This window comes from Lentinula edodes (genome assembly GCF_021015755.1).
Source record: "Lentinula edodes strain Le(Bin) 0899 ss11 chromosome Unknown C8R40scaffold_19, whole genome shotgun sequence".
NCBI classification, from domain to species: domain Eukaryota; kingdom Fungi; phylum Basidiomycota; class Agaricomycetes; order Agaricales; family Omphalotaceae; genus Lentinula; species Lentinula edodes.
In genome coordinates, this window is record NW_025764325.1 from 201,817 (window position 1) to 218,907 (window position 17,091).

The following is a 17,091-nucleotide window of genomic DNA, read 5'->3' on the forward strand; positions in this document are numbered from 1 at the left end:
GTCCGCGAGTTAATCACAAACTCCGCCATGGGGAGGTGTTCTGCCCAGTCATCTTGTCGTCGTCCCACATAGAGGCGGATGTATTTTTCCACTTCCTGATTTGCGCGTTCAGTTTGGCCATTGGACTGAGGACGATATCCGGAGGTTAGATCTGATTTAATTCCCAGTCTAGCGAGGAGGGATCGCATGAGTTTAGCTGCGAACTGAGGTCCGCGGTCGGATTTGAAGTGGAGGGGAAGACCATGGAGACGGAAGATTTCTCGGTAATAGATATCGGCGACACCTTCGGCTGTAATGGAGCTGGTGCAAGGAATAGCATGGATTTGTTTTCCATACAGGTCTGTACAGACCAAGACTGCGTCGTATCCCTGGGAGTTAGGCAATTGTGTTATCAGGTCGACCCCTACCTCTTCCCATAGGCCAGATGGTACATCCAGTGGTTGAGTCACAGCTCGTGGGTGCCGTTGGATCTTCTTGCGGGCGCAAATCTCGCATCCCTCCACGTATTTCTCCACAAAAGAACGCAGTGTCGGCCACCAGAAGTGGGTGCTGACCAGGTCAAGTGTCCCATGTAATCCGGGATGTCCAGCAGTTGGATGATCATGGCATTGACGGAGTACCTCGGTGCGTAGATTGTTGTCTGCTGGTACATATACCCGGCCCCGGTAATAGACCAACCCGTTGTCCTCCTCCCATTCAGCTATCCCATTGGCCAAGCGTTGTAACCCGTGCTTCTTGACTGTTTCCAGACCTTCCAGTACTTGTGCTTCCCGTTCTGAGGCTTTCCGAATACGATCCTCTAGGGGGTTCCGTAGGATTGAAGCGGCGATTTTGGTGAAGTGGCCAGGTTTAAGGACGGTCTGTTGCTGGTTGTCATCGCTATCTGATACATGATGTACTGCCATACGAGAAAGGGCATCAGCTTGGGTGTTTACTCGGCCAGGACGGTGGATCATATGAAAATCAAACCGTGATAGATAGAGGGCCCATCGGGCTTGTCGACGGGTAAGGTCTTGTGCTGTGCGCCAGAATTCGAGGTTGGAGTGGTCGGTGATAATGTCAAATGGTTGTGGAAGTCCTTCCAGGAAATTCCTCCAGTCCTTCAATGCTTCAATAATGGCAAGCATCTCCCGATCATATATTTCATAGTTCCGTTCTGCTGGCTGCATGGATGCCGATCTGAAGGCTACTGGGTGCCACTGACCATCGTCTTGCTTCTGCATGAGGGCGCCTCCCGTAGCAAAGCCTGATGCGTCTACCTCAATTCGAGTGGGCCGATCTGGCGCCCATAGAGCAAGGATTGGTGCGGAGATGAAGGCCCCTCGAAGGGTGTCAAATGCCTCCTGTTGTGTACCAGTCCAGTTAAAGGTGGTATCCTTCTTGGTTAGGTCGTTCAAAGGTCGAGCTATTCTTGCAAAATTTCGGATAAAGCGCCGGTAGAAGTTTGCAAACCCCAAAAATCCTCGCAGTTCCCGGAGGTTGGTAGGGACTGGCCAGTCACGAACAGCCGCTACTTTGACCGGATCCATTCTCACCTCCCCTTCTGAAATGATAAGTCCCAGGTATTCGATCTGTTGCTGTTCAAATTCACACTTCTCTGGGCGCAAATAGAGGTCGTGCTTTTCTAGTCGCGTTAATACTTCCCGTACCACTTGTCGGTGTTCCTTGAGGTCGTTACTGAATATGAGGATGTCGTCTAGGTAGACTGCCACCTTGCCAGCTGCAATGAGATCAGCAAATATCGCATTCATAAGTGCTTGGAATGTGGCAGGGGAATTCGTGAGACCGAAGAACATAACCTTAGGCTCGAACAAGCCCCGAGTTGTTGCAAATGCGCCTTTCCATTCATGCCCCTTCTTAATCCGCACATTATTGTAGCCCCAGCGAACGTCAAACTTGGTGAAATATCGCGCTCCCTGAAGCCGGCTAATGATATCAGCAACTAATGGGAGAGGGTATCGGTTCTTCACAGTATACTCATTCAGTTTCCGGTAGTCCTGTACGAAACGGAGTTTCCCATCCTTTTTCTTCACGAAGAAGACTGGAGATGAGATGGGTGACTTCGAGGGAACGATGTAGCCTTTCCGTAGGTTTTCTTCTAGAAAGCGGTCGAGTTCCTCCTGCTCGTTCAAGGACATTGGGTAGATCTTTGTCCGCATGGTTGCTGGTGCTCCGGGTACAAGATCAATAGCGTGATCCCAGGGCTGATGGGCAGGTAATCGCTCAGAGGCAGATTCGGAGAAAACCTTCTTGAAGTCTCGGTACTGCTCAGGGACCATCTCCTCAAAGGTTTTAATGGGTTTATCGCGGTTAGCCTCCTCTGCTAGTTGTTGAGAATATGTGAACCCTGCTGAGCACCATACTTCCTCTGTTTGTTCTTCCAATATCCCCGCTTTCACCCATGCCCGACGCGTTTTGTGATTGGCTCGTATTCGGTGTATTGGGGATTCCTCCATTGCTGTTATGATTTCATTCTCCTCTAGGTCTGCCTCAGTGTGATTGGGTTCACGTTGGGATCCTTCGTTCAGGAGTTCCTGGATTGGACTATCGGTAGTAGACGCCACTAGGTGAGGGTGTGAAGTCTGCTCATCTTCTACTTCCTCTATATGTACCCGGGGTGGCTTTACTGAAAGTCGTCCCTTCTCCCAGTCAATCTCTGGATTTACCTTCCGTAGCCAGGGGAGTCCGAGAATAATATCCTCTCCTCCTAAGTTTGTGATCAGGAAATCCATCCATCGCTCCTGGTTATCCACTGTGAGTGCTAAGCGTGCAAAGTGGGTGATTCGCCCGGCTCGGTTAGGTGTACCATCGATATTGAATACATCGATTGGTTTATGGAGGGGTGCGCAGGTTACGTGATTTCTGGTGGCAAAGTCTTGGTTTAAAAACAGGGCGGTAGCTCCACAGTCTACCATGGCTGCGGTTGTTATACTATGGTTCCTTCCTCTCAGTTTCGCATGAATTCGGAAATGTGGGGAGCTGGAATTTAATTCCCAAATAGATGATATTGTACATGATGGGAGCGAGTCATACGAAGAGGTAGCGAACATAGTAAACTGATTATGGGGTACTCTCGGTGCAGCCGGAGCGGGTACCCTCTTTAAAAACCCTGCTGAAAACCAGAGGACGGAGGAGACATGGCATTAGCACGGTCCAACAATTCCCTTATTTGTCCAATTTGGGTGGAGAAGTCCTGATTAGCGGGGCTCGGTATAGCAGGTCCAGCGACAGGTGTTGGGATTGAGGCGGCAATCTGAACTGATTCGTTTGGGAATAAGGTAAATGGTGCCGCCGTGGCTGAGATCTGCTGACAGCGAGGCTGTTGGCGTCGGCCACGGTCGCGACTAAGTCCCATGAACTTGTCCTGACAGACGGATTCTAGGTGTCCCCGGCGTCCACAGTATCGGCAGGTAGTCTCCTTGTGTGGGCAATTCTGCTTAACATGGCCTTGAGCTCCACAACCAAAACATTGTCCGCGCATACGGGCAAGGAAGGCCTCCCTGCTATTCCCAGTGCTGGTATGAGTAGCATCAATGTCCATGGCGTGAGGGTCGGCAGGGGTAATGTGAGCAGTGTGTGCGGGAGCGTGTCCGGTGTTTCGGCCGGTCATGGTGGGATCATGCAGGTAGACATCCACCGATATGGCTCGTTTGATTGCCTCTTTCAAAGTCGGAGCGATTCCTTGGGCGATGTTTACGATGATAAGGTGTTGTCGGATCTCCGGAAGTAAGGCGGTGAAGAAGCGTTCCCGTAAATCAATATCAGACATTTCAGTCCGATCTCCGATATCCTTGAACTTCTGGGCAAATTCTGCAACTGTCTGCCCTTTACTTTGTCTGAGGTTCTTGATCTCGCTACGGGCTTCCATACCTGGGTCCATTGGTTCAAACCGCTGGCTAAATTCCTTCAAGAACGTATCCCAGTTTCCTCCGAAAGGGGGATTCTCTGCACTGAAGTGTAACAGATGGGGAGTTGCCCAATCTCCAGCACTTTCTGTGAAGAAGCCCAGGGCGGACTTGATAAGTTTAACTTGGCTCTTGGCGAGATCCGGTTGTTCTGACGCCCAATTTTGGAACTGAGCCATGAAGCGACGAGCTTCAGCACCATCTTTACCCTTGAAGACCTCGGGTTTGTTCATGCTTGACTTGGAGGATGAGCGTTCCTCCATGGCTGTAGCAAGGCTGGCTACTTGTCTGATGAGCTGAGCCATGAGATCCTCAGCAGAGGTATTTGGGGCGGGCGGGACAGGAGTCGACATGATGGGAGTAGGCAATCGGGGTTGGGGAATTGGCAGGAAGGTTATATTGCTCACAGTGAGTGGCTCTCGGATCGAGTTCGAAAGGGCGTTGGGGCAAGGTTGAGACTGGCAATCACGCCAAGTATCGTTGTTGTTGTGGGCGTGAGCTTGGTCTCTGGGGTCAAGTGCGTGCGGGAGTGTGGAGCAGTCTATACTGGCAGCAGGTGTTTCAGAATCGGGCGGGACTGGGGAAGACGTGGTGTCTACGGATCCTGCAAGGACAACCTTATCGGTAGGCTGTCAGTGCAGTAATGGATCTTGACCTAATGTCACGAAGCGGCAGAGGCGGAGTGACTAGCGGAGCAGGAAGCGGGGTGACTAAACCAGACAGTGAGGCGGAGCGACTAAGCAGGTGAGTGAGGCGGAGCGACTAAGCGGAGCGGAGGCGGAGCGACTAAGCGGAGCGGAGGCGAACTGGTCCCAGATAATGACAGAGATATATTGAGTATCGTAGTCATAGGTAATAATAAGTAAGCACATACCTGGTCCCAGATAATGACAGAGAGGTCAAGATAAGGGACCAGGCTGTGGAGGGTTGGCTATATATACATAATCTAGTCTGCGAGAAACAACGATGTAATACTGTACAGTTCAGGGGCAAGGAAGGAGGCGGAAGCCGATAGAAAGAGAAGGTGGGTCAGGTGGATCAGTAATAGATAGATCAGTAATCGATGGAGATTGACAGCGATGGGATGATGTATTGTACAAGTAAAGGCGTCGAGACGGTGAGAAAGGGAAAATGATAGGGGCTGCGTACTTTATGACACCATCAAGGTTGATTTCGTCGCAGCTGTAAACATCAATTGGATAATCATTAGTAGCTCGGGGAATAGTGACTTACGATTCCATTATCCATGCAGCCAGATATTCAGCAGAATGAGAATGAGGATTTTTGCAAAAGAAAGGTGTTGTAGCCGGAACCATGTTCCGCACATGGACAAATTTCTCGCATTGGTTCATTAAACTAGGATATGACTGAGAGGACCATTCCGAGAGGAAAGAGCCCCTAACAACCTACCGGATGTACTCTTTGCTTGTTTTTTCAGAAACACCTTTCGATACCTCCTTGATGCTCTTCATCAATTCCGACAGGTCCATTGAACTATCATTTTCATCATCATTATCGTCATCTTCGGGAAGTTCTGTTGTAACATTGTCCTGCACTTCTTCGAGGTTATCGAGGATTTCAACAGCAGAGGAATGCTCCTTAATAGCAGCGAGAACACCTTTGTAAGCCTCAGTTGTGATAATAGGAGCCTCCGATGACACGCCTAAATTTTGGCTAGACGTCTATGCTGTGAATTGTGACATTTTCACGTATAGATTTGTATCAAGAGGACTGTAATTGAGACCCAGATTGACAGTCAAAGTCAATACTGAATCAGTCTAATAAGTTGAAGGGACCATATACCCATACTACCACAAGTTGGTTAGTTTACCCATCCCCGATACTACCTTCGGATAGCAGTCTACCTGTTTGTCAAGCAGGATTATACCAGACTCGGACTACATCCGAAGGATGACCATTCACGTATGACATACCAAGGGTATTCTTATTGGACCTTACACTGGCAGGAGTTTGGAAGAACTTACTCAAGTGACCATGAACCGAGGGTTGACTCGAAAGGACTTTCTAGAACTCAGGAATTATCAAATACTCCTTCTAGAACGAGATCATGCATTAATCCAAAAGACTGCGATTTAGTCTAATAGACCAATCAAGTTGCATGGTTGAGGAAAATGACTAGAAGAACGATCGAAGTACTGCGAGGCTCCGAAGACATATCAAATGAATGTCAAAGAGTCCTGACGTAGAAAATATTGAAGAACACAATTAAATGAATACTATGTGTAACTCCCTTGATAGAGTATAGGCACAATGGGTGTCTGTTGAAAGAGAGAAGCAATTAGTTTAATCCAGATGAATCAGATTGATAGGATTAGAATCGAGGAGAGCTGATTTGCCTCCGGACGAGGTGACAAACGATCGAAGTAAGTGTTAAACAGCAATAACAGTTGAACACCATTCAAGTCATTCTCTAAAACAATTAAATTAAATGAATATCGAAGTACCTACCTATGTTTAGAGGTATACTAGAATCTTGGAACCAATATGGGCCAAATAAGGACATGTAGATTCAAATTAAATGGTATCTGACCGAGTGTAGAAGTTTCCTTGCGGTTCCGAACGTTTATTGTATTAAATTAATTGTACTGTGCAACTCTATATTCTGTATGTATAAATAGTGATCCGATGTATCTGGAATACAAGTGATTTTGGGACGACGTTGCAGTGCTAATCCGTAAAAAGGAAAGACACACTCCCGCCAGACTGAAACCTCTTCGCTAGCAGCCATTCGGGCCCGGCACTTGTGAGTATAGGAACGTTGTGTTCTGCTCCTTGTGACTGCGAGAAGTATATCCAGTTGTTGGGTATTCTTCGAACTTAGGATCAGTCGTTGGTCTTAAGGGCAAATCGCGCTGTGTGGTTGTGCCAGCACATAGTTCTAGCCCTCCGTAGGGGTCTGTGTGTTTCAGTTTTAATTTACTTTGATTCAAACCCCCAATTCTTGATATACCCAAATCAATACAAACCAAAGCACAAATCGTGCTGAATCTACCTTGATCAAAGGAATATATCGAATCCTCAGAACGATTCAAATTGATTGATCAAAGTGTCGCGACGAGGCGGGATGTCTGAATACGCCGGGGAGCGACAGTGGCAGAGCGAAAAGGCACAGAAACAAGCACAAACCACAGATGAAAGAAGTAGTGATCTCAAACAACAGTGGGATAGCGTCAGAGGCCAATCACACCAGTAATCAAAAGGGAATCTAGTTGCCCAATGACCAAGTTAGATAGGTGGTATCTAAAAGGATACAAGTACTTGCCTAGTTGCCCAATGACCAAGAGGTCGAGATGGGGAACTAGGGTCTGTCTACTGTCCTTTATATACTACTCTTGTCTAATGAGTAAGCGATTGTAAATAACAATGCAATATAGAACAAGAGTGAGGAATCAATATATACGAGTAATAATGAGTCGATAATGAACCATAATGAACTAATCGATGAATAAGGAGGAGTTGTATGGAAGCGTATGGAAACAAATGGAACTAATGGGATGACCGTGTGATAAAGTACAATAACCATGTGAAAAGAGATTGATGGGAACACACCGCTGATGGCGCATCAAAGGGCGCATCATGAGACTTCATGACACAAAGCTTCTTACTTAGCTCTCAAAGCTTTGCGGAACCTTTGCCAACGCTACCCCTTGCTATTAAATAAATTTGATAGCAGTGAACTCGCATATTGTGTATTAGATTGGTTGGTTGGAGTGCCCATTAGATTCCTTCCTTTCTCTTTCACACAAAAACGAGGCAAGCTCGTTACCGAGCCTTCTGATCCTGCAATGAGGGCTTCCGACATGGTATTGAGTTATGATGGCTGTAGCTTGAGTAAGAATAGGGGGACCACATTGTCTCCTTTGTTTTGACGGGGCTTTTAATGTGGCCTGCGCATGAAAGGCACGCAAACACAAAAATACCCATTCATACTCCAAAAAAAAAAAAATCAATAATTTCATTCAAGGATTTCAATATGAGGTAAATAATCAGTGCCGACAGGATGTTTATGAGCAAAAAGACCCAGTCTTGCAGCTCTGAAGATCAATCCGGCCGTTTAACCCCATCTCAAGCCAAACATTGCCCCTCCGATCACCCCGACAGATAGCAGCTATATGGCAGTTTGCCTCATGGACTTGCTGGTTCTTCCTTTGGGCAGTGCATTAGTTTTTGTTCAGTCTTCATTGCAAAACGTGTCTTAGCTCTTGCTCATTCCAACTAGATGCTTAGGTTTAAAAACAACAACAGTTTCTGGCAGCTCCTGAAGCTTATTAGATTGATTCAAACAACAAAATTATACAATAACAGGGAAGAAACGTAACCCATGCTCCCATCGGGTAGCACGGTTTAACCGCTATTTTTTTTTCTCCGCTACCATAGCTCTATCAAGAAATGCTTCCTGTGTCTGAAAACCATTAGCAACCCACCGAAAAAGGCCCCCAGCAGTATACTGAGTGATTGAATATCAACGCTCTCCCTCCTGAATCGGGCAATTGTAATGTACAAGTAAAGCAGATGGCAGAAAAATTACACAACCTGGCGGAAACTCAATGACAAGCTTCAAGTCCGGAAGGACAAGCTGACCACCCAACCGGTGATTGAAGGGCCCAAGGGAGAGAACAGGGCACCAGCCGTCTGGACGGTTGCAACCATCCACATGGGGGTTGGTCACAGACTGTGGCCCACAATTAACTGTAAGCGAAGACCAAACGGAGTTGGGGAAGTTGAAGGTGTGGCTCTTTATCATGTAGCTCTTCTTGATGCAGGCGGTAGTCCTCGTACATTAAGGGGTTATATGTGTGGAGAATTTCTACCAACACATACCTCAGAAGTAATTGGTTTACAATGGGGATAAAAACTTACGATTCATAAACCTGGAGGCATGCTGCATGGCTGGGTGTTCTAGCAGCGCATCCATGAAGCTGCGTTCTGATTGCGAAAGTACACGGTTGCCTGGGAACTGGGTCATAATGTTCAACATAGGTAATGAAAGATTCAAGCTCCAATGACTTACTGACTCACCACCCCCATGGGATGGACCAGATGCTAGTGCGGCAAAACCATCACCCCGTTTGTGATAAAGCCTTTCCGGTGAAAATTTGAGGTGGGAGGAGCCAGCAGCAATGGCCTCTGCTAACGGCTCGGCAACCTCAGATTGCCAGTGCATCTGTGGTGATCCTGCGATGAGCACCACCATGCAGCCATGACGGTCCACAATTGGTATGGTGCCCGTCGTGGTCGCCCCGTTCCCGTTGTTTTGACCCGCGGCGTTGGTGGGAACATCCAGGGGATATGGGATGTAACGCCAGCCCGGTTGGCTGCAAAGCATCTGGGCATCACGTCAATCATGAGCAAGTACCTGGTTTTGGCCCCCAAAGCCTGTGGAGTTCACAGGGAGCATAGCAGCATCTAGATCCACCTGGATTGCTTGTGCATAGGCATGAGCACGATGTTTGGCATGTACTGGCTTCTCAGCTGTTGGAAAGCGAGTGCTAAGTTCACGTTTGCGCTTCCGCCGCCCATGAGAGCCAGACTGGCGGGCATTCCGATGCGTGGCAGTGGAAGGTGAGGAGTTTCGAGGTGGGTGTAATGACGTGGTAGACTCCGATGCCATCTCCGGGAAAGCGGGGCATCGGGATTGTGATAGTGATAGGCAGGCAGCACTGGCAAAATTCTGTTGGTGAGATTCAGAAGCAGACACTGATGGGTAGGGTGGGGACACCCGGGGCCTTGGCAAAGGGAGCTGCGATTGGGCCTTGACGTTGTCCGGGGGTTTTGTGGGGGTGCAAGCGGGTTGAATCTGCACCAATGGTGATTGGGGTGGAGGTCAGTAACTGCCTCCCACATGAATGCGGGCAACGCACTGGTGCTTCAAGCTCATGGTCCGAGTCAATCACATCCCCTCCATCACCCTGCGCATCAAGCTTGGCATATCGAAAGCGGAGAAGGTCTGCGACGTCAACGTTACACCGGATGGGGGTTCCCAGCTCATATGGTGAAAATTCGGCCCCGGAACGTGTAGTACGGGCCATTAACATGTCTATCATGTTACGGTAAGCATAATGTGGCATATGTCACAGAAAAACGCATCAAAAAGTGACTGAAAATGGAAGGGAGTTCCACAATGTGCCAGCGCGTCCCGGGGTGCGAGTCGACGGTCCTGGCGCAATGTGGAAGGCCCACAACCATTCACATGCACCAAAAGATTGGATGCACTTACTGAATGTGGTGGTGGAAGTGGTTGGATCACGGTGGTGGAAGTTTACAAGCAAGAGGTGTATCAACAGAGATTCGGGGGCAGGCGATTCTGTTCTCGTCACGGGACTGGCGCTAAATTCCATGGCGTCAATTGGGTGGTGCCTAGTAGGCTATCTCAAGTATAGGGGATTAATTCCCCTGTTTTAACCGTTTCCTATCCTGCTGCTATCATTCTACTTGCAACTTGTCAATTAAGTCCATAATCAGTGCTGACAACATGGGGATACGAGATATTTGGCCTGTAAATATTCACTGAATACTCATTGAAGTCATAAACTCATGAACTCATTTCTTGCAGCTTATAAAACCCACTGCTACAGCATCCAATTTGGCAGATTATGCATTGGAATATGGGTACACAAAGAAGCTTCAAGGCTCAGATGACATGATATTCCGCATAGGCATAGATGTGCCGTGAGCATCACACCCAAGTCCATGGATTAATGCCAGTTGAAGTAATTCATTTATAGTGCACTATTCAACAGCTTTCGACATATCAATTCATCCACTGTCCTACTTCAATTGTTCCAGTTTTTGTGCCAGCTGTGCCATGTTCCTGTTGCTGATTTTGTCTTCATGTACAACCCTGTGCTCGGAGTTGACCTTGAAGCAGACTCTTCAGAATATGAACAGTCAAAGCAATTGGTTCAATCATTCAACTATCATATTGACGTAGTATGTCCACATTATCTTGTGCTTTACTGAGATAGCATAACTAACTCAAGCTTGATATCTTATAGGCAAAGAGAGTGGTGAATGCTGAGTTGTCAGCCATGAATAAATTAGGGGTAATCGATGCAGTCCTCACCAATGATAGCCACATATTCCCCTTTGGTGTGAAATGTGTTCTTTTAGTCAACAGGTAACGTACCATTGTTAAAAAGACTTGAATATGATCGCAGTGATAATTGGGTACATAGCACCAAATCAACCCCTACAAATCTTGCAATTGATATATATTGTGCCAAGATTATAGAACAACAACTCGGGATACAGGAAGATGGGTTCATTCTGCTTGCCCTGCTCCTCGGAAGTGATTTCAATGAGGGAGTTCATGGTGTTAGCATGAAAACTGCAGTTGCACTAGCGAGACACGGATTCGGAAAAACTCTTCTTCATAATTATCACCAGTTCTCACAGGTTCCTGAGCTGCTCAACAATTTTTTCATTCAACTCAATCATGAAATCGCCGATGAAATTGAGCTGAATACCAGCAAAAACTTGCATCCACAGAGCCCAAGGAGGGCACACGAGTTCCTTGATGCCGACTTTCCATCTGTTGATGCTTTGGAAGGCCTAAAAATATTCACGGAACTTGTCACTCACCCTTCCCCTCCAACTCCGAGTTGCCCATTAACCCCGAAATGGCCTTATAATGTACCGCACATCTCGAATATAGCAGCATTTTGCACAACACACTTACGTTGGAGCTCAGAATTTATGTATCAAGAATTCCACGCAAAACTATACAGAGGAGTTATCATCCGTATGCTTTGCTCCGTAAGTTACTGAATTGTTTACATTGGCTCCACCCTGACATATGAACAGAAACACGTAGCTTACAATGTGCTAAATGGAGAACTGCTTGTTCCAGTCCTGCAAAGCTCCTTTAATTTTGACCATTTTGGAAGGCCTTTTGCGTTCACCCTCTCTACAACAATTATCGGAACAAATCCTTCTGCTCTTTGTGGTAAGAAAGTGTGCAACTCTGTCCGTGTTGAATTTAACACGTCCTTCTTCGACGTTGTTACTGGCACTGTTATTCTAAACCATGTACCACAGACTGTCGGGGTCACTATTCCTATTTTCATTATTGCGAAGGCCACACGACAAATTGTAGATAGCTGAAAAACCATTTTCATGTAGAGGTCTTACAACAAAGAAATATTATCATTTTTAAGATGCTCAGAACCTTGAGAACTTGAAAACAAAATTGACCTTTGACAGTGATAAATGGTTTGCTGAGGAGGACAAGCACAGCTTTTCACGCAGACAAGATGTTGCACCTATTTTTAGTACAGCCTGATTAGAAACAAGTGAGATATCCTCAAAATTCTTTGGGATTGTAGACAACGACGAACACAACAAAAACTATTTTTGCACAAGCTAGACATTGTATTCTGAGGGTAGAGTATCATTCCATGATTCTATCGTACCTATTTAGAGCAAGATTTGGTCAAGATTGAATGAGATATGATCAAGATTATTCCACTCACCTTGGGGTTGCTGGCAACGACAAGCACACGTAAAATAATTTTCGCACAGACTAACCATTGGCCTCCAAGGGTAGAGCATTATTTTACGACTCTATTGTACCTATTTAGAACAAAAACGCATGAGAAACGAGTGGGATATGATTGAAATGCTTCAACTCACCTTGGGGTTGCTGGCAACAACGAGCACACGTAAAATTATTTTGCGTGGACTAAACACGGTACTCAGAGGGTAGAGTATCATTTTACGATTATATTCAACCTATTTAGAGCAGAATCTGATCAGAGATGCATGAGATATGAGCATGATTTTTAGCTCACCTGAGGCACACAGATGATAGTAACTCTGAAAGTATTTCATGGGTTTTGTGCTTCCTGCAATATGCAGCACCGCAGCTTCTCCGACTGGGTATGAGGCCTGGTTCTAGCTGACAAAGAAAGGACATCAACAGAGAAGGAGGACGGCTTGAAAAGGAGGATGGCTCGAAGGAGGAGAGCAAAGTTTAAAAGACATGGCGCAAGCTGGAGAACAGAGACCCAGGTCCCTAAGCAAAAAGGAAGTAGCTCAAAGGAGCTATGTGTCTGAGTAAGAAGTTTGTGATGCTCTGAGGGTGTCGTCCACCAAGTAGTGCTATGCAATCAACAAGGATCTGAACTTTACTGCATTGGAACTGGACGCGCCGCGCCATATTTCAGGCTGTACCCAGCTTTGAGGTGGGTAGTTCATTGCAGTAAGGAACGGACTAGCTTTGAAGACAGCAGTGGCTACTGGTGGTGTGAGGGAAGAATAAGCTTATGTCGTGACCATGGTGACCGTGGTGTTCCCTCGCGTGAAATGTCATTAGGTGCGCAATCAGAATTGTCTTTTTTTTCTACCACCAGCACTTCGTGCTTTTTTTGGCTGGGAGAATACGAAACGTAAAGGTTGAAAGACAAACCCACAGAGTGAGAAAGACAATTCATGGCTAAGTACGTGTTGTATGTACCGGCACTGACCGAATCAACTGAAAGACATTGTGTTTGTCACTGTAGGTCCCCGTGGTCCCCGAGCAGTAATCAATGGGCAGGTGTTGGTCCTTCTCAAAGAACACTGCACACCTTCTATTGCTCCTCGTTGCTCTTGACTTGACTCTGTTGCTGCTCACTCCCCTTTTTGCTCTTGTTATCGCTTTACTTGCTCTCTGACTCTCTACTCTCTACTATTTCATATTACTGCTACACTACGTAAACCATGGCAACATCATCTCGGTGGATACCAAACTTTCCGTGAGTTTTTCGCTTGTCTCTTTCCCATTCAGGTCTTCTGTCTAAAGGACGCACGCGCAGAGAAGCAGATTAATCTGCTCCCATTGCCCTCGATTAATCTGCTCCCGTTGCCCTCGATCGCCCGTTCGACATCCGGAGGGTGCTGAATCCGACGGCGGGTTATGTCGGTGGTCAGCTGACGGGTCACTCATGTCATATATGTGAGATCAGTAATGGGAGCCATTACTGATGTGACCGTTTTGTCTTTCCCTTTGTTCTCAATTGCACTTCTACTACTTCTGGAGGAAATACACTATTGATGAAGTCAAGTTCGGCTTCTGTTTGGATAATAGTACATACAACTCTTACGAAGCTCGACTTTGATGGTGCTAGCTGGTCCTCGGAACGATTACATGCACCAACTATGACATGGGATTGCAGGCCACTGTACCGCCGTGCATGGCAAGAACTCGGCCGTTTCCTTGAGGGTATTTAAATATTATGGAATTGAGAAAACGGGGCGCCTTTCAGGTGCCTACATTGAATTTTTTTCGAGAAAAGCTAAATAAAAGCAAACTAATCAATCGAGGCGTTGTTTTCGTCGTTTCCGTCGCTGTTTGAGGATCAAACAAAGGTTTTAGGTGAACACGGGTATAGCCCTGATGACAGCGGCTGTACCCTGTAAGGAAGAATGAGATTCATGAGCGACGGTATGGGTAAAGGGTAAAATGATGAGTTTCGTAATGGTGATGATGAGGAGAAGTGAATGTTCAGGAGGTGGATGATTGTTGGGAAAAAAGTAGTGCCGTGAGTAGTACGGGGTGTGTCCTAATGTAAATCTTGAAAGACTCAGAAGCCCAACATGGCTTGGATGAGTTCGACCTGAACTCCCAGAGAAGCTAGCCACGTTGCTCCTCCAGAACGAAGGGAGTGACCAGCCACATTGTCAGAAAAATGTGAGCGTAACCTGCGGATGAACCAAGACCATGTTGGAACGGAGCCGTCTGAGCAAACCCATAAATGTGGTAGCCCAGGGAAACGGCTGTCGCGTTGACGAACATAATTTTGAGCAATTTTGACAGTATCATCTCTATCTGACGTAGCCTTGATTACGATTTGGTTTCCTTCGAATGCGCGATCTGCTTTATGTGTTGGCAGATTGAACTCGATATGATTGTCATTTGCAAGGAAAGACGACCGCATGATAACCTTTCGGAAATCCTGAAGGACATTCTTATCGGGGAAAACCAACTCTCCCAATCGCATGAGAGCAAAAAAACCAATGTATAACAATACCAAGAAAAGCTGATCGTCGAAAGACGGGGATGAATGAAGTTTGTCAAATACTTTAGTAAGTTCCGTGCACTGAAGCGGCCGTTTTCTGGAGGCAATGGAAATATGAATCTTCTTGCAACCTTGCAGTGTTCGCTTCACAATTGGATGCGGATGAGAAACTTCGAGCTGGTTACAGATTCCAGAGAGGTAGCTGGAGATGGATTTCGGTTTAATGAAGTGGCAGATGTAGACAACATAGAAAGATAAGGTGTCTGTTGTTGGATCAACAGGGAAATCATGAGTGCGACAAAAAGTCACGTAGGATTGAACAGCGGAGGTGTAAGAGGACACTGCCAAGCGCAATGTTACGCTCGTGCAGCAGGCATTCCTGGCTCCAGACTTCGCGAACTGGTTGTCTGGAGGAGGGAGGTGGTAAATTCATAAATGCTCTGCCCCCAACACAAGCCGTGGGGGTGTAAAATCATAGATTGTCATAGATGGTGCCAGGTACGAGATACGGGTGTAGTCAAAACGTGACAGGGCATCTGCAATGCCATTCTCCTCTCCAGAAATATGTGCAATGTGAAATTGGGCATCTGAGCGTATGGTGTGATCAACAGTAGTGAGCAAAAGAGGATTGTATAGCTGTTTTGCTTTCAGAGAGTAAAACATATTGACAGTGTTGGTGTTGTCCGTGAACACAAAAACTCGGAGGATAGAAGGAAGTTGAATAGCATAGAGGATGGCAGAGACAACAGTGAGTGCTTCAAAGTAGAAAATTGGTTTTCCGTCAGCATGATCATCCGGAATTGAGCATTGATAGCCCAACATGTTGCCGTCATGGCATAACCAGAATCCCATGCCTGTCAGACAAGCATCGCAGTACATGACGATGTCAGCCTCTTCAAAACCCCATTCTTCATTTTCAAGCATTCTTACACCACTCAGGACGTCTAGTTTCTCCACCAACCACAGCAACTCTCGCACTACAGCTTTGTTTGTCCAGATCTGCTGGTTAGATTCAGTCTTGCCAGCCATTTTCTCGTATAACGCAGAAAGGCCTGGACGAAGTAGAGGGTAAACATTTAAAGCCCAGTTAATCCAACCAGCAAGGTGTTGATATTCCTTGAGCGTCCAACGGTTTCCAACTCCTGCGAACTTCCGGATCGCCTGAATGAGGTCTAATCAAGCTTCTACAGTCATCGTGATGGTCATAGCGTTAGGATCCACATTAAAACCTAGAATCAAGAGTTCGGTGCCCCAGTTCTGCTTCGGTTTATCATGAGGCAGACTGATTTCATCCCAAAATTCCAGGAGTCTGGTCTGTCGTGAGGGGTAGAACTCGGCATAAGGTGTGTAATATGCTAAATTTCCTTCAAAATCCCAACCAAATGTATTGTCGACCCAGGCGAACAAATCGACAATGAATTTCACATAAATGGCCACCCACAACATCAATGCCATGAAACATCCAAACAAACCCCCTCTGTCTCGATTTCCGAAATTATTGCACTGATCAACATTGTATCCGTCCCCGAAACCAACCACTTGCTTTCTTTGCCAACGTGGATCCATAGGTAACCGATGATATGCAGCAGATACATCTGATTTGAACACCACTAACTTTACCGAGCACCTGTATACGCGGCGAACACGGATAAGAGTAGCACCCAAATCGTGTAGGTTGTCCATTTTGATCTTAACATCCTTACGACTGATAAGGGAGTTTAGGACAAAAGGTTTGGCACTGTGGTCTACAGCGAGACAAAATTTGTCTGTATCGGGTTTTGGGACAGCGACGACTGGAACACTTTGCATACCGGGTAGTAAGGAGTGGAACGTGGGTGAAAATCACTTTTCGTTGATCTCCTTATCTCGCTGTTCACAAGCAAAAGCGAATTGGTGAGGATCATATAGCTTGCGTGTCCAATCTAATACCAAAGGAGTCCCAGGTTTATCACTGGATGCTCGAGGCCAGAAACCTTGTCTGAAGCCTGTACACACAGATTCAACAAAATCTTGGTTCGGATGAGAGTTTAGGAGGGTTCGAAAGCAGTCAACATTAATGGGTGTAGTAATATTGAAAATATGGGGTTTTTTTTGAATTGTATCCAGTACGGTGTTGTTTAGGATTACATCTCTGGGTGGTCGAGATAGAGGAGCCATATAAACCGAGC

The 17,091-nt window shown here is 46.5% G+C and overlaps 3 protein-coding genes across 3 annotated transcripts; 1 reads left to right on the forward strand and 2 right to left on the reverse strand.

The window, feature by feature from the left end:
* Positions 1 to 8,611: 8,611 nt before the first annotated feature.
* On the reverse strand, positions 8,612 to 10,264 carry C8R40DRAFT_1069776 (uncharacterized protein; the record flags this gene model as incomplete). Its single annotated transcript, XM_046226153.1, has 6 exons — positions 8,612 to 8,733; positions 8,787 to 8,883; positions 8,938 to 9,252; positions 9,283 to 9,723; positions 9,788 to 9,963; positions 10,144 to 10,264. The coding sequence occupies 6 exons, from the start codon at positions 10,262 to 10,264 to the stop codon at positions 8,612 to 8,614; spliced, it is 1,272 nt and encodes a 423-aa protein (XP_046085949.1).
* A 493-nt stretch (positions 10,265 to 10,757) lies between these two features.
* C8R40DRAFT_1069777 (uncharacterized protein) lies at positions 10,758 to 12,029 on the forward strand (the record flags this gene model as incomplete). The annotated part of the gene is made up of 4 exons (XM_046226154.1): positions 10,758 to 10,856; positions 10,922 to 11,043; positions 11,084 to 11,681; positions 11,730 to 12,029. The coding sequence occupies 4 exons, from the start codon at positions 10,758 to 10,760 to the stop codon at positions 12,027 to 12,029; spliced, it is 1,119 nt and encodes a 372-aa protein (XP_046085950.1).
* A 2,247-nt stretch (positions 12,030 to 14,276) lies between these two features.
* Positions 14,277 to 17,080, reverse strand: C8R40DRAFT_1160927 (uncharacterized protein; the record flags this gene model as incomplete). Its single annotated transcript, XM_046230070.1, has 11 exons — positions 14,277 to 14,318; positions 14,720 to 15,322; positions 15,377 to 16,084; positions 16,112 to 16,232; positions 16,257 to 16,400; positions 16,428 to 16,469; positions 16,497 to 16,537; positions 16,559 to 16,621; positions 16,649 to 16,724; positions 16,770 to 16,831; positions 16,853 to 17,080. The coding sequence occupies 11 exons, from the start codon at positions 17,078 to 17,080 to the stop codon at positions 14,277 to 14,279; spliced, it is 2,130 nt and encodes a 709-aa protein (XP_046085951.1).
* Between the last annotated feature and the right edge of the window lie 11 nt (positions 17,081 to 17,091).